This window comes from Protobothrops mucrosquamatus, unplaced genomic scaffold, assembly GCF_001527695.2.
Source record: "Protobothrops mucrosquamatus isolate PMUCROS unplaced genomic scaffold, P.Mucros_1.0 scaffold559, whole genome shotgun sequence".
Classification (NCBI taxonomy): Eukaryota; Metazoa; Chordata; class Lepidosauria; order Squamata; family Viperidae; genus Protobothrops; species Protobothrops mucrosquamatus.
In genome coordinates, this window is record NW_015386862.1 from 191903 (window position 1) to 217892 (window position 25990).

Sequence of the window (25990 nt, forward strand, 5' to 3'; positions counted from 1 at the left end):
TTCGCTCTCCCGAGAAAAAGGGAGAGCTTTTGGGACTCTACTCCTATCCAGGAGTACTCACCTCGACCCCTTCTCCCGGGGCACAAGGTTCCAAGCCGCTGAACAGCTGCTGACCGCTGTTCATGCTGGCTCTGACGCCTTCCCAAGCGGACGGCTCCGAAAAGAGCCGCCATCGGCGCGCCGTCCCACCGGAAGTCATTTATCAATAAATCTTAATTACTTTTACATTCATCTTTACAGTCAATCAATGTCCTGTTATTAGTTTTTCCCAATTTTTAGTTTCCCATCAGTATTCAAATTTAACATTTAATATTTATAATTTCCAGATTTTAGGTAACTAAAGTTTCCTTTATCTCAACTCATAACAGAATCTGGTATTCAAAGTACACTTCTATTTGGGTATAATCTTGTTCTGTTTCCTAAAAGTTATCTATTTCCCCCCATCTTACACCATCTAATTAATAATACAGTATCCCCTTTAATAAATCAAAGCCCATTATATATATTGTCTGAATTAATCAATAAATCAAACATATTCATAATATTTTGTTTTCTTTTGGGTCTAATTTTTAAGTATTAAACAAATAGCATCCTTATTTTCAACTAATTTCCAAATGTTTTAAAATTTAATGACCAAAATTTCCCTTATCTCAACTTCTCCCTTTGACCCTTTAATTAGTAATATAAAATCCCCTCTGATAAATCAAAACCCCAATTTTCTTCAGCCTTATTCTGGTTTTCATTCTTTGCCAGCTAGCCTTCCATGTCAACGCTTTTAAATCATCAAATAGATCTCCCTCTATTATTATATATATTGTTTGGAATAAGAGAGACCATTTAGTTGTCATTTTTTTGGAAGGGCTAGCCCAGTGATGGCGAACCTTTTAGAGACCGAGTGCCCAAAAACCAACCCGCCCCCCGACCCACCCCATTCTGCCTCCCGCTCCGCCCCCCACAGGGCCACTCACCACCCGAGCCCCATAGCATCATCTGCGCGTGATGGGGCACAAGGGCGGAGTCTTGCCCAGCTGCCATGTGCTTGGCTGCGCTGCTCCGCATGGGCCGCACCTGGAGGAGACTTTCCCCCAGGCAGGCTGCTGATGAGGGGGTTGCGGGGGGAAGCAGGGCTGGGGCAACGGCTCGCATGCCCACAGAGAGGGCTCCGAGTGCCACCTCTGCCATAGGTTCGCCACCACTGGGCTAGCCCATTTGTATTCCTTAAATCATCTCCCTATTATTCCAAATCCCCATAATTGTCGTGGTATTTTTATCTTCCATTCAGCCTGTTCTTCTTCTTGCTCCTCAAATTTCTTCTGATTTATATAGAAAGTCTTTTCCATTTTCAGTGTTGTCAGTCCCTTTTCTGGATATTTCATTGACTGTATTTGTTGGTCAATTGAGTCCTCTGTCTTAGTGCTTGATTGTTCCACTTCTTCTGTTACTTTCTGCGTTGTTAGATCTTTAGTTGTAGTTGGAATTTGGGTTTGTATATCTAAGCTATTAATTAGTTGATGTAAAATGGTGAGAATTCAAATAGATAAGATGTGTATCCTGAACATTAGACCTTGTGATGAATTGTGATAAAGGGAATTGGGGTTATTTAAAACTTGGAAATTATAAAAATTAAAGTTAAATTTAAATATTAATGGGAAACTAAAAATTGGGAAAAACTAACCAGGACTTTGATTGTCTAAAACACACATGTCAAACTCGCGACGTCATGTGACGTCGTGCAACATATCGGGATGGTTTTGCCATTGCCAGCAATGGGGTGGGTGCAGCTTCCGGATGATGCGTCCAGCCCACAGGCCGGCAGTTTGACACCCTTGGTCTAAAAAGATTGAATGTTAAAACAACTAGGATATGTATAAACAAAATTATTGATAAATGTAAGAAAGTTATTTTTATTTAATCGATATAATAAGAATTGTATTAATTTAAATATGAGACAGTAAATAACAAGGGGAAAAGAGAGGAAATATTTAATGTAATAGTTTGAGATCTGTACTAAAGATATTTGATATTGAATTATTGACCAACTCAGCCACCACGTTGCTTTTCAAATATTTAAATATAAAACTAAAAAATCAATAAAATTTTCTAAAAATAAATAGATTGCAGTATGTGACTTCCTATTTCTGTGGAGTATTTCTAAGAGACTTCCTCTGTTAAACCAGGTTAAGTCTCTAGAGCTTCAAAACATTGTTCAACCTGCCTCTCACACAACAATGTGCTCACTGTGATTTAGGGGTTTTTTTTAATGAGATTTTCCCTCTTTTTTCTCTCCCCCTTTTCAATACCATTTCCAGCATGTAAAGATTTAGTGGCTCCTACACGAGATCGAAAACTGAATACATTTGTGCAGATCATTATAGTGCATCCAGGGGAACAGAACCAAACAAGATATGCAAGCACGGAAATTGTGGAGGTGATTCTTTCCCCTTTCTCCTTTCCCCTTTCCTCTCCTTTTCCTTATTTAACTAGTATGAATAACTGCAGTGTTTCCTGTAAAAATAAAGTTATTTTTGCAGAGGGACATTTAAGAGCCGAGGTGGCGCAATGGTTAGAATGCAGTACTGCAGGCTAACTCACTGCTCACTCCAGGAGTTTGATTCTGAGCAGCTCAAGGTTGACTCAGCCTTCCATCCTTCTGAGGTTGGCAAAATGAAGACCCAATATGCTGACACAGTAAACTGGTTAGGGCTATAAAGCAGTATGAAGCCATATATAAGTCTAAGTACTATTGCTGTTGATAAAGATTGCTTGGGTTTTAAGGTATACACTGGTGTTTGGATTCTTAATTGTTGATTAATTTTAAACAAAAAAAATACAAAGGCATTGTTTTAAACAAATATAAAAGTTTGATTACAGAAATGTTAATATATACTGCTCACAAAAATAAAGGGAACGCAAACCCCTTCAGTTCCATGGTAAAATGTTCCCTTTATTTTTTTGAGCAGTATATTTTATGTATATTCATATATCTTGTACAGTACAGGTAATCCCCGAGTTACGAGTGTTCACTTAACGCTCGTTCAAAGTTACGTGATCAGCAAGAGCAATCCTGCGAAAACAAACCTCCGAAGCGAGCATCCCCCCCGAGGCTTTTTTCCGCTAGGAAAGGGCTTGGGAAATGGCTTTTTCCTGCAAAAAAATAGCCAAAAAGTGAGGCACACTCACTCCAGAGGCTTTTTTTCCGCTAGGAAAGGGCTTGAGAAATGGCTCTTTCCTGCGAAAACGGAGCCAAGAGCGAAGCGCTTTGTGTCTAAGTGTGCATTTGCATACAGACGGAGCTTCCAATTTCCCCAAGGTCTCCGTCCTGGTAAAAATTGTCCCGGCAGTGGTGGAAAGGAGTAGGGGGCGGGAGCAAACATCGCAAGAGTTCAGACTCCCATTCTCTACAAAAGAGGATCGGTGCCTCAACTTGCGCAATATTAGGGGCACCCAGAAGCTTCCATCGATTCTCCTCTCCCTCAAAGGCAGAAACTGCGGCAGAGAGGAGACAGATCTTTTCAAGGTAAGCGAATCTGGTGCAGCAGGAAGAGAGGTGAAGCATGAGATATCTTAGTGGGTTGGGGAGGCCTTGGGGGGGCTATTCCATCACTAGCCCCCCATGGCCTTCCCCACCCTGAGATACCTCATGTGCACTTAACGAGCCACGTGTGTCTTAAGGAGCAAGGGAGTGATCTCGTTCGAAGTACGAAATTCATTCTACAAGTTTTCGAGTTACGAGTGGAATGGGCAGGCTCCATTACACTCGTAACTCAAGGACTACCTGTATCTGAAATAAGGCACTTTGTTCTTTAGGTCACAATACATATTACATTTTATATCTGCCTTTCCCAAGTAAGTTATTTTCAGGTGTGTTGGACTACTTGTGCAGAGCTCCCCAACTTTTCTGGGTTGGCGGCCCAGAGGGAAAGGGAGAAGCAGAGAAATGTGCACGCGCTGTGCAAATGGGCATGTGCAGGACAGTGGCGCTAGCATCCATGTGCATGCACAAGCGGGCTGCACGCACCTGCGCCATTGCTGGTGCTGTTTCTGTCGCCCACGCACCTGCGCAAGCATTGCTGCTAGCACCTGAACACGTGCACAAATGGGCTGTTAGCACCCGCACACATGTGCAATTGGGCTCCTGATACCCTTGCATGTGTGCAAACAGTCCGCTAGCATCTACATGCATGCTCAAACGGGCCACTAGTGCCTGGTGACACTGATGGCTGCACTAGTGCTCCTAGCATGAGTGGGAGGGTGTGCGCACTCACCAGCCATTCCCACAGCCCGGTGGCCAACAGGCCGCAGACCACAGGTTGGAGACCCCTGCACTATTGCATTGTCTCCAGAGGCTGTTTTATATTGGCATAATTGATAAGCAAATTGAAGCAAACATGGCATTATCTAGTTTAACCTGGCTCCTTTCTGTTTTGTGTACTTCTTGTAATGTTTATCAAGAATAAAAAAAGATGATCTTCTGTTAGCAGAGTGCCTATTAAGATGTATTTACATATATATTGGGAGAGAAAGCAACGCACTTATTGTACTCAACTGCATTCAAATTCACTTCTAAAAATTAGATTGTCAGATGCATCCATTCCTGGATGGCTCCTGGCTTGTTTTGATATAAAGCACTGATAACTGACTAAAACATAACTGAGTGAAATGGGAAGTTGAGCTTTGGTTTTTGGAGTAAACCATTTAGATATAAATTGAATCCTTTCCTATTCTACAGTTGGCTGATATTTGTAAGAGAATTTTACTTTTTTTATTTGCATGCAAGTTTAGGTAATCCTCGACTTACAAAGTCATTTAGTGACCGTTTGAAGTTACAATGGCCCTAAAAAAAGTGACTTATTACTATTTTTCACGCTTACAACAATTTCAGCATCCTGATGATCATGTGATCAAAATTTAGATGCTTGGCAACTCATTCATATTTATGATGGTTGCAATATCCCGGGGTCATATCACTACTTTTTGTAACCTTCTTACAAGCAAACTCAGTGTGGAAGCCAGCTTCATTTAACAATGTGTTTCTAACTGCAGTGATTCACTTAACAACTATGGCAAGAAAGGTCGTAAAATGGGGCAAAAATTCACTTAACAAATGTCTCACTTAGCAACATAAATTTTGGACTCAATTGTGGTTGTAAGTTGAAGATTACCTGTACTTGCCCTCAAGGCAGCTAATATATAGCTGTTAAATCTATAAACGTAAGCTACAAAATATCTTTATAATAATCATAAGTTGGACAAGTAGCTATGCAATATTATAGACTATTTTTGAATCTTCCGCCATTTTCCTAATTAGTTTGCAACATTGAAAATGTAAAAAAATGCTTTTGGTTTAGTTTATGCCTCTCATGTTTTTACCTTTTATTTTCTCAAGAAATGTAACATGTCAGTGCATAAACTAAATGTGTACAAAATTACATAACTTTGATTGTGATGAGTGGATGAATTGCTCCTCCTAATTTGAAAAAAAATACTGTATATTCTAAGACGATCACCTGGAATAGTTAATTGTTGCAAATTTAAGTTTTGCATCCTGAAATGTTTGTCTGTGTTTTGAGAGCTATTATATTTTGCATTTTTGATTGCATTTTGGCAATCAAAATCGGTCTTTCCTATCTAGAAGTGCTGCATTTGGAAATCTCTGTAACTATTCTGCTGTTGACCATAATTGAATACAAGACGGTACACAGCTGCTACCTAGCTAAATCTGAGTTATGTCCTTATGCTATGCAGGGAACAAAAGACCCACTGTTTTTGACTGGTGTGACGTTCCCCCCAGATTACCCTATCTACGAGGAGACTAAAATAAAGCTAACTGTCTATGATGTCAAGGATAAATCTCAAGACACAGTAGGTATCTTACTACTTCTTTTGCTAAGATCTTTTAATTGGCTCTCTTTGTTGTTTCATTCTTTTATTTCTTGGCGTTCCATGCTACATTCAGCTGAAGTTATTACAGGTTAGCTCAGAAAACAAAGAGTTAATACTTTGTATAACACAGCCACCTAACGATGGATGATCAGCATATGGAATGGATCAAGTTGAAATGTCTAGAAAGAAAGAAAGAAAGTCCCCTAAAAATCTGTTTCTGATCATTGAATGTTAGGCAACATTGAAAGGTCAGACTTAAAGAGAAGAGAGTTAATATAACTGTGGTATTCCTATATTGAGGCTCACATTTTTGGAGCCCATCTGTAATGCTTTAAAATGTGAATATATTATGAAAAAATAAATTAAAGTACAAGACTTAAAGTATTTTATGATTGTTTAGGAAAGAAGAATTTATATAGAACTGCTTGCAAATCTATATTCAAAACAACTGTATTGTAGTTAATTTTAGGATTCTTTTCCCCATGCCAAAGATTTGAAACAATAATACCTAATTTTAGCATATTTTTGGTGAGTTATAATTTATTTGTGTAATATTCCAATGTATTTTAAAAATAAAAATAAAAAAGTTGATGAACATTCTATATATTACATAAAGTACTTATTTTAATTAAAATTCTTCCTGTATAATATGATTTTGTTGGTTTTGTTTATTTTTACTATAAACCACCTTCAGAAGATTATGAATCTTAAGGATAGCTGAAAAATAGATTTTAAAAATAACATTTTAAAGATATAAAAATCTTAATAATATAAATCTATGTATAATATCAATAGGATAAACATATATTATTAATTCATGATAATTCAAAAGGATTTGTATTTATTTTCTCATTCTCATCAATAGTTTTGTAAATGATTAATATCGGTATGTATTGGGTTAGGAAGGAATTATAGTTCAATAAGCTTTTTTTTGAAGGATTGCATATTTTCATTTGGAAAGATTGCTTTGTTCTGGTAAAATTTTTCTGTTGAGTCACTGCAGCCACAATACTTCAGAAAAATAAAACTAGATTTATATAAATGATTCTTGAAGAATAGAATAGAAAATCGATGAATGCAGTTGACTTGTACCTTAGAAGATTAATCTGGGAAGTTTTAGAGTAGACACATTTAACTTGTGTTTCTTGCAGCAGGAAAATAAGACATAGAGACTTCAGCTTTGATGTGGATTTTTAGTGATTCCTAGTTATCGCTTTGTGTTATTCTCTAATTTTTCTTGGTACTTGAGGATATGTTTGTGTTTTTGTTCATTTTTCCACTACTTAAAGAGAAAAAAAATTGAACTATTAAATAAATTAAATCTTTCCAAGTCTTTCACTTAAAGTATAGTAATGTATACTTTATTTTGCAATTGAATTAAATATTTTTAAAATCTGATATGTGAAATCATTTGCTATAATTATAATAGTTGGAGTAGAATAATGTGCTAGTTAACCTTTAGAAGCATCTTGGAAAATAATATGTAAGGGAGACTGGGACATGCCCAGTGACTCAGCATCCCTGTGGCAATGAAGGAGAGGGAAGTTTGCATGGACATGTTGCAGTACTTCAAGTTATGTAACTATGTAGCTTAATGAAATTATAATTTTATTACCAGTATTGTCAGTTACCTAGCTAATATCTCTGTCCCCACATCATTTGAAATATTTTAGAGTACCTGCAAGGAATTATAAATGCCATATCAAAAAAGGAAAAAGAAATATTATGCAGTTGATGCATGTAACTAGGCCACAAAATAACATGTGAAATTTTTCTTAATTTCAAACTCCCAGATGCTTTCAACTTTGCAATTACTTAGATACCAACTATACTTTATTACATGGGCAGTCAAAATATTAACCCATACTTGATCTAATACATTGTGTGACTTTCACTTATACTAGTTATACTTGCTGTGACCTCTTCAGTTTTACAATTTTATGTGTTTTATATTGCTAGAATATATTCTTGTTTAAGGGAATCAAAGAGATCATAGCAATGTGAGGTCAATAACAAGTCCATAGGTCCAAAGCACCGATTCAAAAGAGTTAAGGCACAAGGAAGTCAATAAGTCCAAGGAAGTCAAGAGTACACACAAAAGACAGATTGTGAACAATGGTTCTCAAACTTAATTATTATGGCATTTTAAAAAAATAATATGGGGCCAGAATCTTGCAAAATTTGGCTTTCTCTTGAGATTTGAAACTTTTATCTTTAAAAATATTGGATTTGACTTCCACACAAGGCTCATCTGCAATGTCCGTATAGACCACTGAAGGTTTCTAGACTACTGTTCATGGCCTTAGACAATGGTGGGATTCAAATATGTGAATAACCGGTTCTCTGTGTGGATGCCGCTTCCAGAAGTCCATTCTGGGCCTGGGCAACAAAAAATTAGCTACCGGTTCTGCTGAACTGGTGCAAACTGGCTGAATCCTACCACTGGCCTTAGAGCATTGGTTGTGAAACTGTAGCCTAACATGCTCTCCACTATGAGGACAATAAGAAATTTATTATTAGCCTTTCCCTCTCATGGAAATAAGAAATAAATCCTTTTCTAACAGATTAACTACTTGGTTTATCAAGAGCCATGGTTTATAAATGGCTTGCTTTATTTCAAAATAAATGAAATTCATTTTACAAAATATAAGTAGAAGAGGGTTGATCATGTGCCTATACCATGTAGATTATTCTGTTTTTTAAAAAATTAGAATCTTTGCTCTGTACTGGTAACGATTTCCATCATCCCATTCTACAGTTCCAGAGGAAGCATTCAGTTATCTGTATTGTCTCACTAGATTAATGTGCTTTACTAGAAACCTTGTGCCTTTTCTGCACAGTATTTATTTTTTGTTTTTTTGTGTGTGTGTTTTTTTTGCTGATATATTATGGATCAAATATTTCTGCAACAGAAGATCCATAAAAAGCTTGTTTGTGCAATGTACATCAAAGACAACCTCATGACAATAGAGTTTGTTATGCTCATTCCTTTCGCTATGAAAAGTGCCTCACGGGGCACAAGTGTAGTAGATAACAGACAATAGTTATATGAAGTAGTAATTTTCTACTGCATTTCAGTTTGCACTATTGCAAAGAAAGACATAGAAATCCAAATGACAAGTGTTAATATTTTTCAAATACATTTGTTGCATTCAATTTGGTCAAAGGATTACTGTGATGATATAGATATGTATGTTATTTAAAAGCACGGTCAACATATAAAAAGAATAAAGCAGTTCCCACCTGTAAAAAAATTGCTCAGACATTGAAAAAGAGGGTTACTGGGCAGGCCCCATATATTTTTTTAAATTGCTATTGTCATCTATTCCTTTGGTGGGGGGGAAAACAACTACATCCTTGATCTGTTCTAGAACCTGATGCTGATATAATATAGGAAAGGTTTCTTATTGTCTTCTTATATCTGCTGAACAGCATATACTGTACATGTACTATGTTCGTATGATCCCTGTTAGAACAACAGAGACTTTCTGCAGCAAGCATTCATGCTCAAAGTATTGGCCACAAATATGTGATATCTGAAAAAACTGTTGGTGACCATGCTTTTTCTCTCTCTCCTTTATTCATTTCCTTTAATGATGTTCCATACTGATGTTTCTCACTTGGCTAAGATGATGGATGGATGAATGATGGAGATTATTTCCAATTATTGTATTTATTCAACTGACAAAAATATACACATGCTATTATATTTATTAACTTCAGTTTTATTTATCATATTATGTTGTTTGTCTGTGGAGAGAAAATATACTGTATCAACTGAATAATTTAAAAATAGATAATTTAGTAATGCTATTTGAAAATGAAGTATTACTTTCGTGATATTAATAAAAGGAATATATCTATTCAGGATTATTTTTATTGTTGCATGATATATTATTCTGATTTCCATTCAAAAACTCACTAGGCTTTATTCAGGCTAAAGGCCAAAGCCTAGTGAGTTTTTGAATGGAATGAAACATTACATTTTAATTAATTTTTTCTCACGTACATGAAGAAATATATCATTCAGCTTCAACTATAAGAACCAAATGTGAGCCTGCCAATTGTCAGCCCAGCGTCCTAACCATGTGAACCATGGGACTGCCTTCTACAGCACTAAAGAACATTCCTGACTTCCAAAATGGTGACGCCTTGCTTGGCTGCAACTACTTCAGCTCTCAAAAGTGTTGGGGTTTTAAAGATGAATGAGCCATCCGTATTGAGTGACTTTTTGAGAATTGACACAAGAAAGTGGAATTGTGTTGCTAAACTGTTGTATGACTGTCAGTCCATATTGGATATGGAGATATTTAGCAAAAGAATTATTGATGAAGCTGTTGTGAAGAGTCTGCATTTCTTTGGATTACTTCGGTGGAAAGAGTCAGCAGCAAAAGTACCAGCAGTTTGCATAGAGGGTGAGTTGTCACCTGCATTCTCTGGAAGTGCCTGGAGGAAGAGAGGAAACAGCTGGAGGTAGAGTCAACATTGTGTGATGGAGGCAGTGTTTGGGCAGCAGAGGCAGTGGGGGGTGGCAGCCTTTGCAGGAGGGAAGTTCCCCTCCAGCACTGACTGTCTTCAGAAGAGGAGGCAGTGTGACCGAAAGAGGAAACGTGGCAAATGTGGAGAACTAACAATTAGGCTAAAAGCTAAACCATATAGAGTCCCACTACCATATATTTTGTTTGCTAATGCTCGCTCCTTAGAGCCAAAAACATTGCGGAAAGTTAACATTCGGAAAACAGCAGGCCCAGATAATACCTCTGGACGTGTTCTTAGGGAATGTGCTTGTGTTGTTAAAGGTATTTTCAATCTTTCATTGCAGCAGGCAGTGGTCCCATCATATTTTAAGATGGAAGTTATTTTGCCAGTGCCAAAAAAGTCTACAATTATGGGTCTCTATGATTACTGTCCAGTTGCACATACATCCGTCATCATGAAATGTTTTGAGAGGCTAATAAAGGACATTATTGTATCCAGCCTCCCTCCAGCATTTGACTCACTTCAGTTTGCTTACCATTCAAATTGCTCTACAGAGAATGTTATTTCTTCTGTCCATCTGAGCTTGGCACATTTGGAGGAAAGAAACACTCATGTACGAATGCTGTTTGTCAACTTCAGTTTGGCATTTAATACAATCATTCCTCAGCATCTAGTAGATAAACTGGACTTTTTAAGCTTTAATACTCCTTTGTGCAACTGGTTTCTTGATAAGCCCCATTATGTGTGAGCTGGAACTAATATTTCTAATACCATTTTCTTGAGCACAGATTTTCTTCAGGGCTGTGTCCTAAGTCCGCTGTTGTTCACCCTGTTGACCCATGACTGTTGTGCTAGGTTTACCACCAACCACATTGTGAAGTATGCAGATGATACATACAACACTAGTGGGCCTTATTCAAGATGACAAGGAGGGTCTTACCGCAAGGAAGTAGAGGGTCTAGTGAACTGGTATAACAAAAACAGCCTCGTTTTAAACATAGGAAAAACTAAAGAAATCATTGTTGATTTCAGAAAAGGCAAGCACAGCTACACACCTCTGTGTATTAATGATTCGCCTGTGGAGGTGGTTAGCAGCATCAGGTTTCTGGGTGTGCAGCTATAGAGTAGGCTAGCTTGGTCGCTCAACAGTGAGACACTTGTGAAGCAGGCACAGCAGCACCTGCATTTTCTGCGTCGCATGAGGAAAGTACATCTTCCTTCCCTTGTCCTTACCACTTTCTATAGAGGGATGATCGAGAGCATCCTGTCATACAGCATTACAGTCTGGTTTGGAAGCATTACTGCTTCAGACAGAAAGGCGGTACAGAGAGTTGTGAGGATGTCAGAAAAGATTATTAGTAGTTCACTTCCTTCTATCCAGGACATAGCATATAAACGATGCTTGAGCAAAGTCCGCAGTATTGTCTGGGACGCTAAACATCCTTTTCATGACCTGTTTTTCTTGTTACCTTCTGGGAGGAGGCTTCATGGTATCTGAAGCAGAACATCCAGTTTCAATCACAGTTTTGTTCCATATAGCATTAACCTTGTGAACTCAAGTTTTCTCTTTCCACTATGTGTTCAAAATGGACAGTGATTAATATTTATATGTATATATATATGTATGTATATAGCATATGTATGTGTGTGTTATGTACGTGTATGGATAGATATATACTTTCTTTTGAAGCAGGCAACAGAATTTCATTTGTAATGTGGGCCTGTGTGCTCACAGTAAAAAATGACAATAAAGGTTATTTTATCTTATATATGCCTGGAATACCCGCCATGTCTTCTTGACCTTGCGTAACTCAAGGGACTGACACCAAGAGAGCCCTCTGAATAAAAAAACAACAAAATACACCCATAAATATCAGTTCTATGCCATTACTGTCATATAGACTGTAGTTGCTATTTCCTTCAGAAAGCTGTGTCACCCCAAAATTGTTTGTTCCTGCCCTAAAGAAAAAAACAGGCTTTTACTGTAAGATGGTTGTGTTCACCAAGCCACATTGATCTATCATCAGTGTAAGCCAGAAACCATTTTTGAAGGGCACAAATAGAAGATGCTTGCCTTTATTTAACCCACCATTACCACAAATGATTCCTCCAGATTTGTTTTCCTGCTCTTGTTTAAAAGGAATGTTTTCTGCTTTGCAGTCGGTTTGCTTCCTACACTTTATTTTCTGCTAAAGTTCCTTGGCTGCTTCCTCTCCCATTTTCCCAAATATAACTGTTTTAGCAGCTAATATAGTAGGTCTTTCTCATCACATAATGGTAATGAGACATGCAGAATATCCTTAGGAAGGATATAAACTTTCTGGCAGAAAGTTTCTCTTAAAAAAACTCTATTTCTTTCTTTCTTTCTTTCTTTCTTTTCTTTCTTTCTTTCTTTCTTTCTTTCTTTCTTTCTTTCTTTCTTTCTTTCTTTCTTTCTCTCTCTCTCCCTCCCTTCCTCCCTCCCTCCCTCCGTGTGTGTGTATTCAATAGTGTCCCATAAATGGTAAAAAGTATTTATTTTAAAAAGAAAAGCTAAAAAATGGGTAGCTCTAGAAAAGAAAAATAAGAAATAAAAAATGTTGATTTCTTCCAGCTTAGGTCAAATGTCATAACTATTCTGCTGGTGAAGAAGATCCACTCTTATACACATGCAGCAGAGAAAAGCAGGAATACACAGAAAGAATTAATTATTAATATTAAAGTGATTGTCATATCCACTTAAAAGAATTTCTGGTCCCAAAAGAAGAACATTCTCATTCATCCCAATTCTCTTTACGTTAACCATTGACTCCATGAACCCAACTTTAAATGAATAGCACAGATATGGTGTTATGTAACCTTAGATGATTTATTTGATAGATTGTATTAAGGGATTTACAAGAATTCCTTTCCAAATCTTAACTATAGCTATAATCTCAGTGTTTGGTCTGATTGCCTGCCAAGATTAATACAGTAAAAAAAAAATTTTTTCAAATCTGAATTGATCTACACTCCACAAAAATGTGGAGATTATAAATATGCAACTGCAAATAATGATTCATACAAGAAATGGAAGGCACGAATTCATGTAGCAAACGTGTTGAATATCAACAAAAACACCAACCCTAACTATGAAGTTTTAGTTGGTTGGCTATAAGCATATGTTAGCATTAGTTCATATCATAGAGTAAGCAGATTAAAGCTGTCTGAAATAGTTTAAATTCTGGTTCCATGGATTTAGAGTGTAGAAAGTTATATGTTTCTTAAGTTATCCTTTTGTTTATACCCAAGCATCAGAAACTTACTTGCCCATAATATAAAGAAGCTACAATACATGCATGGTGATTGCACAATTCTGCAATGATAATGTTTAACTTGCCTGCCAGATACAGAATTCCTCTAAATAAAAACACTTTTTATTATTTTGTCTGCTGAACACTGCTTTAAAATTACTAATATGATCTGTCCCTGTTTGTCCCCAAACTCCGAGCCCTACGACCACCCGGCCGGCCCTACAAGCAGCAGGTGCAGCGGTGGCATCAGCAGCAGAGGGAGGCATGTGATCCAGCTCGCCAGACGTACCTGTTCCATCCCACCATCTGTCTTTGCTTGCCCGCGGCTGCTGCAGCTGGAACGGGGCAGGCGACTGTGTAGCCGCACGGCAGGCCAGATAACATGCCTTCTCCTGCACCTTTGCCTTCTGCCAGTGCTGGTGCTGTGGGGCAATATGACACAAGGGAGGTGGAGGGGCAAGGGTGATGCCATGCTGCATCCCCTGCATGCTCGCTCCTCCATCCAATCTCATCCTCCAGCTCCGCCGCAAACGTGGGATGAGCCTCCTGCCTGCGACCCCACCCGTGACAGCCCCGGTGAATGGGAAGGGTGGAGAGCCCTTGTCCCCAAAAGGCAGCCAGGACTCCGAAGGCCATGCAGCACAGGTGGGTCTGAGTGCCGCGACCGCCAGGCCAGCCCTCCAAGCAGCAGGCAGAGGTGTAGGGGGGAAGGCCTGCCACGTGGCTGCACAGCCACCTGCCCCATCCCAGTCATGGTGGCTATGGGCAATCAAAGACAGGCAGTGGGGCCACGGCAAGGCAACCCAGCCAATCGCCATCAATGCCACATCATGGTCCCTGTGCTCTCGGCCCCCACCGTCCAATCTCACCCTCCAGCGAGCATGCCAGGAGCTCAAGGGCCCCAGGCAGCCTGTGTTGCCATCTGGGGGATCCCCGCACAACCCGAGAGGCAAGTCTCCTCCAGTGCATCAGGCCCCAGCACTTGCCCTTGTTCCACCCTCTCTGCCGGAGACCTCTGGATCCCTCCCATGTCCACTCACTCAGTCAGCTGTGACCACCCAGCCACAACCACCCAGTTGGCCGCGACCACCTGGCCACGAACACCCCTAGCCAAGAGGGCAACCACAATGCTGATGCGGCCCTCAATGAAATCGAGTTTGACACTCCTGCCTTATTTACTACTCATTTGTGTTTATTGTCTGAGAGGGCAACCTTTTTTTCAGTCATGTTGAGTAGAAAACAGATGAAAACATAGCATAAGCTCTAAAATAGACATAGAAAGAAATCTATGAAGTCCCTCCAGAAGCTACCTGTTCCATATAAATGATGCAGCCTCACCCATTTTGTGATCACAGACCCTGAAATGTTGCTTCTGAGAGAAAAGAATATTTGTAATTCAGGGTTGGACTGCGGGTCCTTGGTGTTCTCTGAGCTTGGTTATTTTCTTGCAGATGTTTCATTACCAAAAACTACAAGCTTGACTACCTACTAGATACTTAAGTCATCTATAGCAAAATACTTTATAACCACAAGAATCTCTGAAATAAATGAAAAGGGGAAACCTATGAAGTTAAATTAGAATTAGAGGACAATGGAGTCAATGACAATTGCAGAATATTTCCTTTTAAATAAAATAGAGAAGGACCACTTTTTTTGTTCATGTAAAAAGAGACTAAATTAAATTATTTGTTGATTTGTCAATTGATTTGTCTAGGTTCGGAGCAGCATTCTGGCAGAAAACAAAGATCCAAGGACAGATAGTGGGGTAGGTTAATTGTTGATATATGTATCTGTATGTATTTACATTAAAACAGATAATGCTAAAATGAGGTTAAAGTTGTGATGATTAACTGTTTATGAGCTTTTTGTAAATTACATTTGTGCAAAATATTCAAGAATTGGATATACAACCATGGCACATCCTAAGTACTTTTGTTTGTATGTTGGTATAGTAGGAAGTAATCCAGATACTGCAACGGTGCTGTGTTGTACATTTCTGTACAAAGACATACAATTGTTATTTTCTTTTCTATTTCTTTCCTTTCTAGCTAGTTCAGTCTCAAGAAAGACTCCAAGTAACATTCTATTTTTCATTGCATTACGTTTGTTAATCACTCTTGCCAAAATTGTCTGTATTGAATACCACAAAGATTTTTTAATAAATGATCATATTAATTAGAAGCTTAGATATCTGTTAGAAGCTTAGATATCTGAAAAACTGGCATATTTCTTTCTATTTCTATAGAATTTTGTTCAAATGAAAACATAAATATGGTTGCAAAATAATTAATACTGTATAACGAATAGTATCAATTAAAGCATAGTTCTAGAAGCATAGCAGTAAGAAGTCAGTTGTTTTACTGACTTACTCCCTTTCTAAAATCACCTATATTCCATACATTGTCCATCTTTCTCTGTGTAAACCTTAAAATCCATTTTATAAGCTCAGTTGCTATAGTCAGACATAACCCTCAGCTTTTGCTAGGATTGTTGTTTTTTTAATATAAAAATTATGGAATGGATTCCAAAGGAAAGGCCAGAAAGATCAGATTGCATTTCTCAAATGCTACCATCAAGACAACTCTTACCTGCAAGAATGTTAATACTGTATAATGAAGCTGGTGGGCAACACATGGAACTCTGAAACATGAACCAAGAGCATAATGCTTTGTATTGTGAAAAAAATCCAACACCCTCCCCTCCCCTAAAATGGGACTGAATTCAGAAGTTGCAACCAGGAAAATTGTATCATCTTCTAAAAGGCATACAAGTCATATAAACTGTTGTAGTTAATTATAATGGAAGCATGACAATTAAAGTTTTGTTTATGGAACAGTCTAAAAGGGATCAGAAAAGGATCATTGTTATGCATGTCAAAAGTGTTATAATGATACAAAAATCTTTCTCTTCAATGTGACCTTTTAAAACTAAAGAGGCTTCAGAGATTTACAAGAGAATGATATATACAGACAGAGAAAAGTGTGTTTGACATGTCACATGTACCAAACTGCCCAATAGGATCCCTTTCCACAGCAGAAACTGGATTAGATGGAGGGATGTGGGAACTAACAAGTTTCTGAAAGACTGCCCTTTCCTTAGAGTAGCATAGCATTTTTTTAGAACTAGATTTAATTTCCTTCCTTCAGCACTCCTGCAGGGCAAGCGTGATAAAACCCCAATAGCACAGCAAATGTATACATGTGGCAATGGGGAAGATATCCTGCATATCTTATTGCATTGTACGTTTTACAGGGACATCAGATCAACATACGTTCTCCCTCTCTTAGAGAGATTTCTAGGGAGAGCAGATAATTTCCAGTACTCAAATCCATCCACCACTCATGCAGTAGCCAAATTTTGTGCTGCTGCAATTATAATAAGGCAAAACCGGTTAAAGAACTATAGATTTTATTTTTATCAACATTATCCGTCACTAATCATAATGTAGTATTTTGTCTGTTTTATTTATTGTTTTTAATGTTTTTATTTGTAATGCTGGTCTGTGATTGTAATAAAAATTTATTGATATAAACTTTTTACTTAATTATTACTATTTTTAATAACTTTTAGAGAATGTTATTGTAATAGGGGTATTCAGAGTATACAATATTCAATTTATTTTTTAGTTGCCAATATATAATTGCATCCAATTCTCCCTGTCACTCCAGATTGTAATTGTTGTCTTTTATTTCCCTTTTTATTATTTCATGTTGCTTGTCATTGACTGATTAAATAAATAAATAAACCAAACTGCACAACAAAAATAAGTGTGATCAATAGAGTTGGATGAATACATTTGCTTGCATCTGCAATAAAAAGAGAGAGGGAAACAAATTCCCCATATAGTGTGCTGAATTAATAAATATAGCATCCATCCTACTAATATTGTCCATTAATGAGACACAGTTTGGTGTAGTGGTTAAGGCACCAGGCTGGAAACTGAGAGACCCTATGTCCTAGTCCCACCTTAGGCTCAAAGTTAGCCGAGTGACCTTGGGTCCATCATCGTGTCTCAGGTGTAGGAAAGAGGCAAGACCAACCTACTTCTGAAAAATCTTGCCAAGAAGATTAGAGAGACTAGTCCAGGAAGTCACAGAGAGTCAACAATGACTCTTAAAAATAAATAAAATAGCTATGTAGAAATACCTCTGGAAAATAAATATGTTCACATTTGGCAAATAACTGATAGTGCCTGCAAGCCTGACTAATGAATGACAGCAATAAACATCTTCACGGTTAACCTCAACTGTAATATCAAAATAATTAAACCTAAAAAGGTATCTTCTCTTAAAGCTTTGTATTTTCAGCATGCAGTTTTTCAGGTTGTCAATTCTCTTTGTTTTTAGTGAAAAAAATAAATTCCTGTTTCAGTTTAACCAATTATCAAGAATAGCATCATTGATTTGTGAAAGCATTCAATGGTGAATAAATGTTCAGTTTGCTACTTGTTATTTATCTTTTGCCATCAGTGTTATCATTTGTTTGTTTCTGGTTGAAAGAAAAACCATTACAATTTGAGAAACTCTGTATTTTGTACATCTCATAGAACACTTGTCTTTTGTGAATCTGTGTATCTAATCTTTCCTTTGGTTTCTAGCGAAGTTTCCTGGGTTCTGCTACTTTTAAAGTAGGCGAATTGGTGAAGTCAGAAGAGCAGCAGTTGACTCTTAGCCTCAGGTAGGTCTTCCTGTTAATTACAAATCTTATCAAATTAAGAAATCTGCCATCGAATGACTGTTGCTTTTCTATCTTTTATTTAAAATTAATGCACATTTTATAAGATATGCTGGAGGATTTTCTTCAATCCTATAGGGAGATTACTTGCTCCATTTCTCTATACTGTATACTTGAATTATCCTTTTATCTTTTTAGCTAAAAAATCATGTGCGATAATACTACCTCGTTTTGTATTGTTTTTGAAATGTGATCAACTTCAGATCTTGGACAACATGATTTCCCCCTATCTAAGTGCTCACAATAAACCCTCAGTTTAATAGCCAGTTCAGGAAAAGGGATATCTGTTAAATCTCAGTGTACATTGTTTGCATCAACTTGAATTATTTTTGTAATTACATAATTGGCATAAATAATATGTGCAAACTTTAACTGGAAACACACACAACTCTAGAATCCTGCAGCAAGCAATGAAAAATGAATATATTGAGCATATTTGAACATTTCTGAAATAAAACACATAGTGGTAAAAACTTTAAACTCCTGTGTGCAAAGTGATAACTACAGATCTACAACTGAACAGAATAATGCCCTCACAATGACAGCAAATGTGCACAAAGCATGTCTGCAAGGGAAATTTGGATATAGGCGCCTGAAGGCAGGACGAGAAGCAACGGGTGGAAACTAAGCAAGGAGAGAAGCAACCTAGAACTAAGGAGAAACTTCCTGACAGTTAGAACAATTAACCAGTGGAACAACCTGCCTCCAGAAGCTGTGAATGCTCCAACACTGGAGGTTTTTAAGAAGAGACTGGACAGCCATTTGTCCGAAATGGTATAGGGTTTCCTACCTGAGCAGGGGGTTGGACTAGATGACCTCCAAGGTCCCTTCCAACTTTACTATTATTATTATTATAAATATTTACACACACATCTCTCAAACAGTTCCGAAGTCCTTAAAAGCTTGCCTGAATAAGATTGTTGGTAGTCAGAATCTGAAGGAACAGAGTAGTTATAGACATAATCCAAGTCCTTGTCTGAAGGACAAGATATAGCAAAGCCATCAGCTAAGTCATATCAGAAAGAAACAGTGTTTCCACAAGCAAGTTTTCAGGAAGTAAATGAACAGTTGTTGGGTAAATGGAGCAGTTGTTCCGAACAAAAAGTTGCTGGGCAGTGATGGTTCTTAAATAGAACTTGCTATCACCACAGGCAATCAAGTTCAGGAACATAACAAAAGACAAAAAGCCACACAATGCCTTTGTGCTGCTTGATGTTTTTAGTTCTTGATCTAGAGGGAAAGTCATAAATTCCACCCCTTGTCCCCTGATGCTGCCAGCTGTTCTGCATATTCCTTATCTCCATCAGATTTATGTGCCTCATTGCTAGGTTCTCCTTGATGGCATTCACCTGGGAACTCTGGAGTAGCACTTCCAGCTTTTTTCTAGCATTTATCTGGACCATCAGGAGCAGCATCTTCTAGCTCAGACTCTTTCCAATTTGAGATGTCCACAACTATACTATCCATTACCTGAAGCACACAAGGTGATGTTTCATGGTTGCTAAGATTCAGGTTCCATGAAAGAATTACTACTGTTGACAAATTGCAATAAAACATATTGGATTAAGAAATTGGAGGCAATATTAGATAACAGCATAGAGCCTGTAAAATGGTGAATGGCTGCCATTTAAATTCTCTCAGAGGATCCTAATGGGTGAATAATTGTTTTATTTCCTGCTATATAATGCCAGTGACTGGATGTTACCATAAATTTGATTTATATTTTGAAGCTCATGCAGGGACCTGTGTGTTTTTCTATGACTCAGTCTAAGTCTGTGCTAGAAACAGAGTGTAAAACTGAACTTTTAAGGATAATTTAAAAAATGATAAAACATTTATAAAATTTATAAAGGTGCATAGGTACCTCAGACATATAAGCAACAACAATACTAACATGCTGCAGAATAAAAACAAGGCATATTGCTAAGTTCTTTTTAAATACGCCACAGAATAACTTTAGGTACACATTACCACGTGACCACATCCGAACCCAAAGGAATTGTTTATATTTCTTTTTATGCCATATTGTGAAGTTTCTGCACATAGATATATTGAGACAAACCAACTCAACCAATTTACATGTATTATCTGTTTTACCACAGTTTATGCATAGTTGGAATTATACAGGTTCCTGAAAGGTGAACAGTGGCATGACTTTTCATGGATCAGCTGTCTTACATATCCATTATACGCTTTGGAATTATGAGAGATGAAAGTACATCCTGACAATTCTGGTTTTATTAAAAAAAATCACAAACCTAGCCTGGTACACAATAACATAATATTTGGATTTGGAAGAAGTACCTCTTGTGGTGACCCCCATTTTATGTCATAAGCTTCCACCAGAAGCCAGATTGGCACTACTTGTACTGTCCTTTTGTTAAGTTGCAACTTGGGATTGTTTTATTTAATTTTTAGGAATTGATATTCACCTCGTAATATATATCATTTTTATGCTGAAATCATATTGTGACTTTGAAAATATATTATCATTGGTAGTTTGCAGAATTGTATGATTTTGGCAGTACATAATGAAAAGCTAAGATGTATTGTATCAAATCTGCAGAATTCTAGAGCTGTAATTTCTTTTCTTTGAATGTAATATCATGAGAAAACAAGGTAATGCTCTTGTAAGTTCGGATTTGGAACAACACATCACAGGCTAGCAAAAGAGATTTTATACTTCTTGCATGCACTCTGGTGGTCAATATTTAGGGACAGAATCTGTTTTAAACTCTCTGTGGATATTTTGCATATAGCTTTATTCCCTTCAGAAATTATTATGGAGAACAAGTAATAAAACATATGCTGCAGCATTTCAGATTATAAATGTGATGATGGATATACTGTTTGCTTAAATGTCAGGATCCATTTGTGACAGTGATTGCAAGACAGCATGTTGTACTTAATTGCTTTTAATAGAGAATGAAAATCATTTAGTTAATGAAGCTGCTATGTGGGATGAAAATAAAGTTCCTTTATCTTCTCCATATCTTTGTTCAGGAGTTTAGATGGTGGGAAGACATTTGGCACAATAGATGTCAGATTTATAAATATGGGGAAGACTGAAGATGGGGAATCAGATCAGATCACAACAGATGGGAAAGAGCAAAAGGTAAAAACACAGGTCTGTGCACAAATTAAATTAGAATTATCAGTTATTTTAGAAACCTATATAATAGTGTGTAACGTTCAAAACTATATATCCAAAGCTGTATATGGTATAGAATTTTAACATATATTGTTAAAATAACTTTAAAACAAAACAAATAAACAGCTTAATATAAATTAGGCTGCTATCCTGTTTCTCTGCACTTCTACTTAACATAGAAATGGAGTAGATGATTTTAAAGATTTGTTGTTGTTAATAAAAGGTCATGGTATTGATGAATGTATGGTAACCTCTCTTTTTCTTCTGCTCTCGTTTTTGCTCATCCTAGCTTCACATATTTTGAAATGCGTCATCACTTTTCCTCTGTATGGAATAGAGCTATGAAAACAAAGGAGGGCATTTTAATACTCAGTCTTAAGAATTGGTATTCTAGCCTTTGCTATTTTAGGAAAGAAAACATCTACTTGCTTTAAGATGCATTCCTGTGATTGACAGACACTATGGCAAGAAAGTTATATAGTTAGTTACTTTTCTCAATCACTCAATTTCTGGATTAACACAATAAGTTTTGCATATGTTTCTTTTTGCTATTTTAAGCCAATTTACTTTAAGGCAGTTTAATTAGAGAAGTCATTGCATCAAGCCTAGCACATTGATCTACAATCACATGTTAGATTGCTCATTTAGTCAAGGATTTTCAGAGGGGGGGAGGGAGGATGGGCGGACTCTGGACATTGTAAAACAAGATGAAAAGAATGTGTCTAACAACATGTACTACCCCTTGCTAAGGTTATAATATGCCTTTTATTGGTCTTCTCTGGGTGCTGTGAAGCTTCCAGCTATTGGGCATAGACATAAATATAAATACTGTTGGCCAAAAGGAGTAACAATAATTCTTAAGCATCTTGTGAATAAAGATAATATTTTTTCTAAAGCAGCCTTTAGTTCCTGAATTCCTCATTTTGTAAGAAATTAAACATTTTTTCCACTCAAACTCACAACAATTTTGACATTTTAAAGATATTAGAGTAAAATAACGGTACGCACCATGGTATTTAACTAGGTAGTACATTATACTAAATTCAGTATGATTCCTTTATAACTTATTTTTACTCTGTGTTATGAATTCTTGTTTACATTTGCTAACTTTATCTTTCAGTGTGCCTTGGTTTATTCATGTTCATCTCCAGAAAACATAATTAATAGAGATAATTTACCATTATTAAATGCAGGTATGTACATTTAATTTATAATGGTGAAATTAACTGAATGCTTAATGTTTACCTTTGTATTGAATTAAAAGAATGAGCTAGCTTCAGGCTTATATGATTTCTATTACCTTCCGGTAAGGGTCAAAGATTGTACAGTAAGCAAGACATGCTTACTGTACAATCATCTCTCCACAGATATGTAACTATCCTGATTTTTGTAGTTTCAGTAAATGTTGACATCCAGAAATTCTTTTTCAAAAGCAGTAACTTCTATTACAGCAAAGGAGAAATCAGCTGAAACTGTTGGAAATTGTATTCATTCCCTGCAGAAATTCCATGAAATCATCCACTCATTTTTTCTGCTGGCTTCATTTGAAAGCCAAAATTGTACTTCATGCTTATTAGTGTAATCTGGAATGTATATGATGATGGATGTATATGCTAAACTATTAGCATATAGGCAAAATTGTAACCGGAGTTCCAATTTAAACCAGTCAAACTTTCTGTGTCAAAGTAGCAATAAAGATAAATCACTAGAATTTCAAGCAGAGCTCTGTCCTTCCAACACTACTCGCTTGGATAGTTGAATTTTTCTCCTAAAGTTTCTTTGTTGGATAGTGATTTTTTTGTATAGTGATTCAGTGTATTGCTGCTCATTCAGCCCATCAGTGGAGTCGCCATTAAGATTTTTTCCAACAAGATAGCCTAGATCACTCGGACAGTGCATTTAATCACAGTCATATGATGAATGTGATAAAATTTGTTCTTTTATATCAGTGTTTCTCAACCTTGACAATTTTAAGGCATGTGGACTTCAACTCCCAGAATTCCACAGCCAGCAATGCTGGCTGTGGATTTCTGGGAGTTGAGGTCCACATGCCTTAAAATTGTCAAGGTTGAGAAACACTGTTTTATATAGATATCAACAGACACTCAAATGATTTATAGAATATGTGCGCGTGCACATACATACAGTACACCTGTTTCACCTCTGTATCTTAAACTGCTCATTGTATCCTTTGCAATTCTGGATATAAAATGAGGGGATTGGAAATTGTGGATTATAAAATCTCCTATATTGGAAGGCTATTGTCTTTATTCTTAAATATCTGCTTAGGATATGAATCCCAAATCCTTTATAAATTATGAAGTCTTTGTTGGGAAATAAGCATGAGAAATAAACATTAATAATAATATAATACTAGCATATTGCCCAATTTTCAATAAATCTGAGTGGCTATTCATTGTTAATCTAATAAATTATTGTTGAATTTCGATTCTTATTTTAAGACTTTTGAATTTTTTACTAATCATTTATCAATTGCAAATGTTGACATTAAAATAATATTGTGTAAAAGAATACATAAATGGCCTTGAAGAAGGCATCAGAAGCTATTACATAAACACCAGGTTTTCACTGGAAAATGTAGTGAGGTAGTGAGAAAGAAACTGATGACTGTTCCACCTTGATTCTTCTTGATGGAACAGGGAAAGGAATGTATGTCTTTGTTTTATACCAGTGGTTCTCAACCTGTGGGTCGGGACCCCATTTGGGGTCGATCGACCATTTCACGGGGGTCACCAAGCAAGGCTGTCCGCCATTTTTTTTGTCTGCCATTTTTTTTGTCTGCCATTTTTTTCCCCTTTTCCGGCGGGTGCCTTACTTCCCTTGGGCTGGGCCAGCTGGTGGTCGGCCTGCTCCGTCTCTGCCGCTTGTCAGCTACGCCTCGGCCGGCGCAGGGGGCAGAACCACGCATGCGCTGCGCTCCCGGGCAGGGAAAGTCCTCGACTTACGACCGGTTGGGTAGTTCTCGACTTACGACCGGTTTAGTCCTCGACTTACGACCGGTTTAGTCCTCAACTTACGACCGGTTGGGGTCACGGCATTAAAAAGGTTGAGAACCACTGTTTTATACTATATACTGAATGATACCTGGTATTTACAATAAGTCTGTTATCATCCCCTACAACAAATGTTCCAACAGTGTTTGTGAAATTTGTTTTTCAATCTAGCCTAATTCAAGGGACTGACAACTAGCTTATCTACATGTATTTTTTTGTTTTAAAAATTCAGTCAAACAGAGAGGGCTCCATAAAGGATAATGACCCTATAAAGGAAATAAGGGACTTTTCTTAATATTTTGACCTTCCAAAAATTAAGTTTCTTTTCTGTTCTTTACAAGCAAGTTCTCTTTATGAGATACATTATTAGAGCCACTAATGCAGAGGAAATTTTAATTATCTCTATTCAGAGGTTTTCTCTGAAGCATAGTGTAACTTAATATTTAATTTTGGATTGTATCTTCCCTAAATCCCCCAGACAACATAATAACAAAACTGAACACATTTGAATGGCACAGATAGGGAAAAGCTAGTTCATACAAATCACTAGTAAGTCTTTTGTTGCAAAGTTTTCATGGATTTATAAACAAATATTAATATAAAATGAAGTATTTCAATAATTGGTAATAAAAGGAATGTAAAACTGAGATATTAAAAATAATTAAAATAGCAATTAAAATAGTTAAAATCAATAATTAAAAACCAAGACAAAACAATGTCTTTTAAAGGCTTATTAAAGGCTAATAAAGATACTAGCCCTCAGCACTTCAGGGAGTATTTTTTAAACAGCTGGAAGGATAATGTAAAAATCTTACTGGAAGTCATGACATTTGGAGGCCAATGTCGTCATAAGATTTCAGTAAATATGGCAGTTCATATAAAAAGGAATATTCTGTCAAAAATCTGAAGGATATTTAATATAGTGACCTAGGAAATGAAGTGTAATCAATGAAGTACTTTTATCATAAGTGTAATAAGGTCTGTTTACTTTTTCTAAAATCAACATGGCTGCTGAATGTTGTACTAACTGAAGTTTCTAGACTTAAATGAAAGCAGTCCCCTATAGAACATTACTATAGTGAAAGTTAGAAATTGCCAACATGCAGATCACAGTTTTAAGCAAATTATTTTTCAGAAAGTTAGCATATTGCCTGATCAATCATTGACTCTTGAAACAATTTGGAAAAGAGAGATATTTGAATCCAGAAGCACAGGAGAATGAAATCCTGTCTAGAACAGGCAAATTTACCTTCTCTCTGGAGTTGTGAAAAGTTTCATCTTGTACAAATTCAATTTCAGCCCCTTATGAAGAGCACACCAAGGAGCTACACCATTTCCTAAAATAAAAAATAGGTCCGCATGTGAACCATTGTAGAGAAGCTGGGAATATAATTGAAGAGAAAATAGATATAAACAGGGCTTTTTTTCAGCCGGAACGCGGCGGAACCGCGTTCCGG

At 36.9% G+C, this 25990-nt stretch overlaps 1 protein-coding gene across 2 annotated transcripts in view; it reads left to right on the forward strand.

Annotated features, from left to right (window-relative positions):
• INPP4B (inositol polyphosphate-4-phosphatase type II B) overlaps positions 1-25990 on the forward strand; it is a 134571-nt gene that overhangs the window by 8049 nt on the left and 100532 nt on the right. For both annotated transcript variants that reach the window (XM_015817180.1, XM_029284388.1), the window contains exons 3-8: positions 2310-2428; positions 5746-5862; positions 15349-15399; positions 18232-18311; positions 21372-21483; positions 22640-22712. In XM_015817180.1, the coding sequence (XP_015672666.1) occupies positions 2310-2428; positions 5746-5862; positions 15349-15399; positions 18232-18311; positions 21372-21483; positions 22640-22712 (552 nt within the window). The remainder of the gene's footprint in view (positions 1-2309; positions 2429-5745; positions 5863-15348; positions 15400-18231; positions 18312-21371; positions 21484-22639; positions 22713-25990) is intronic.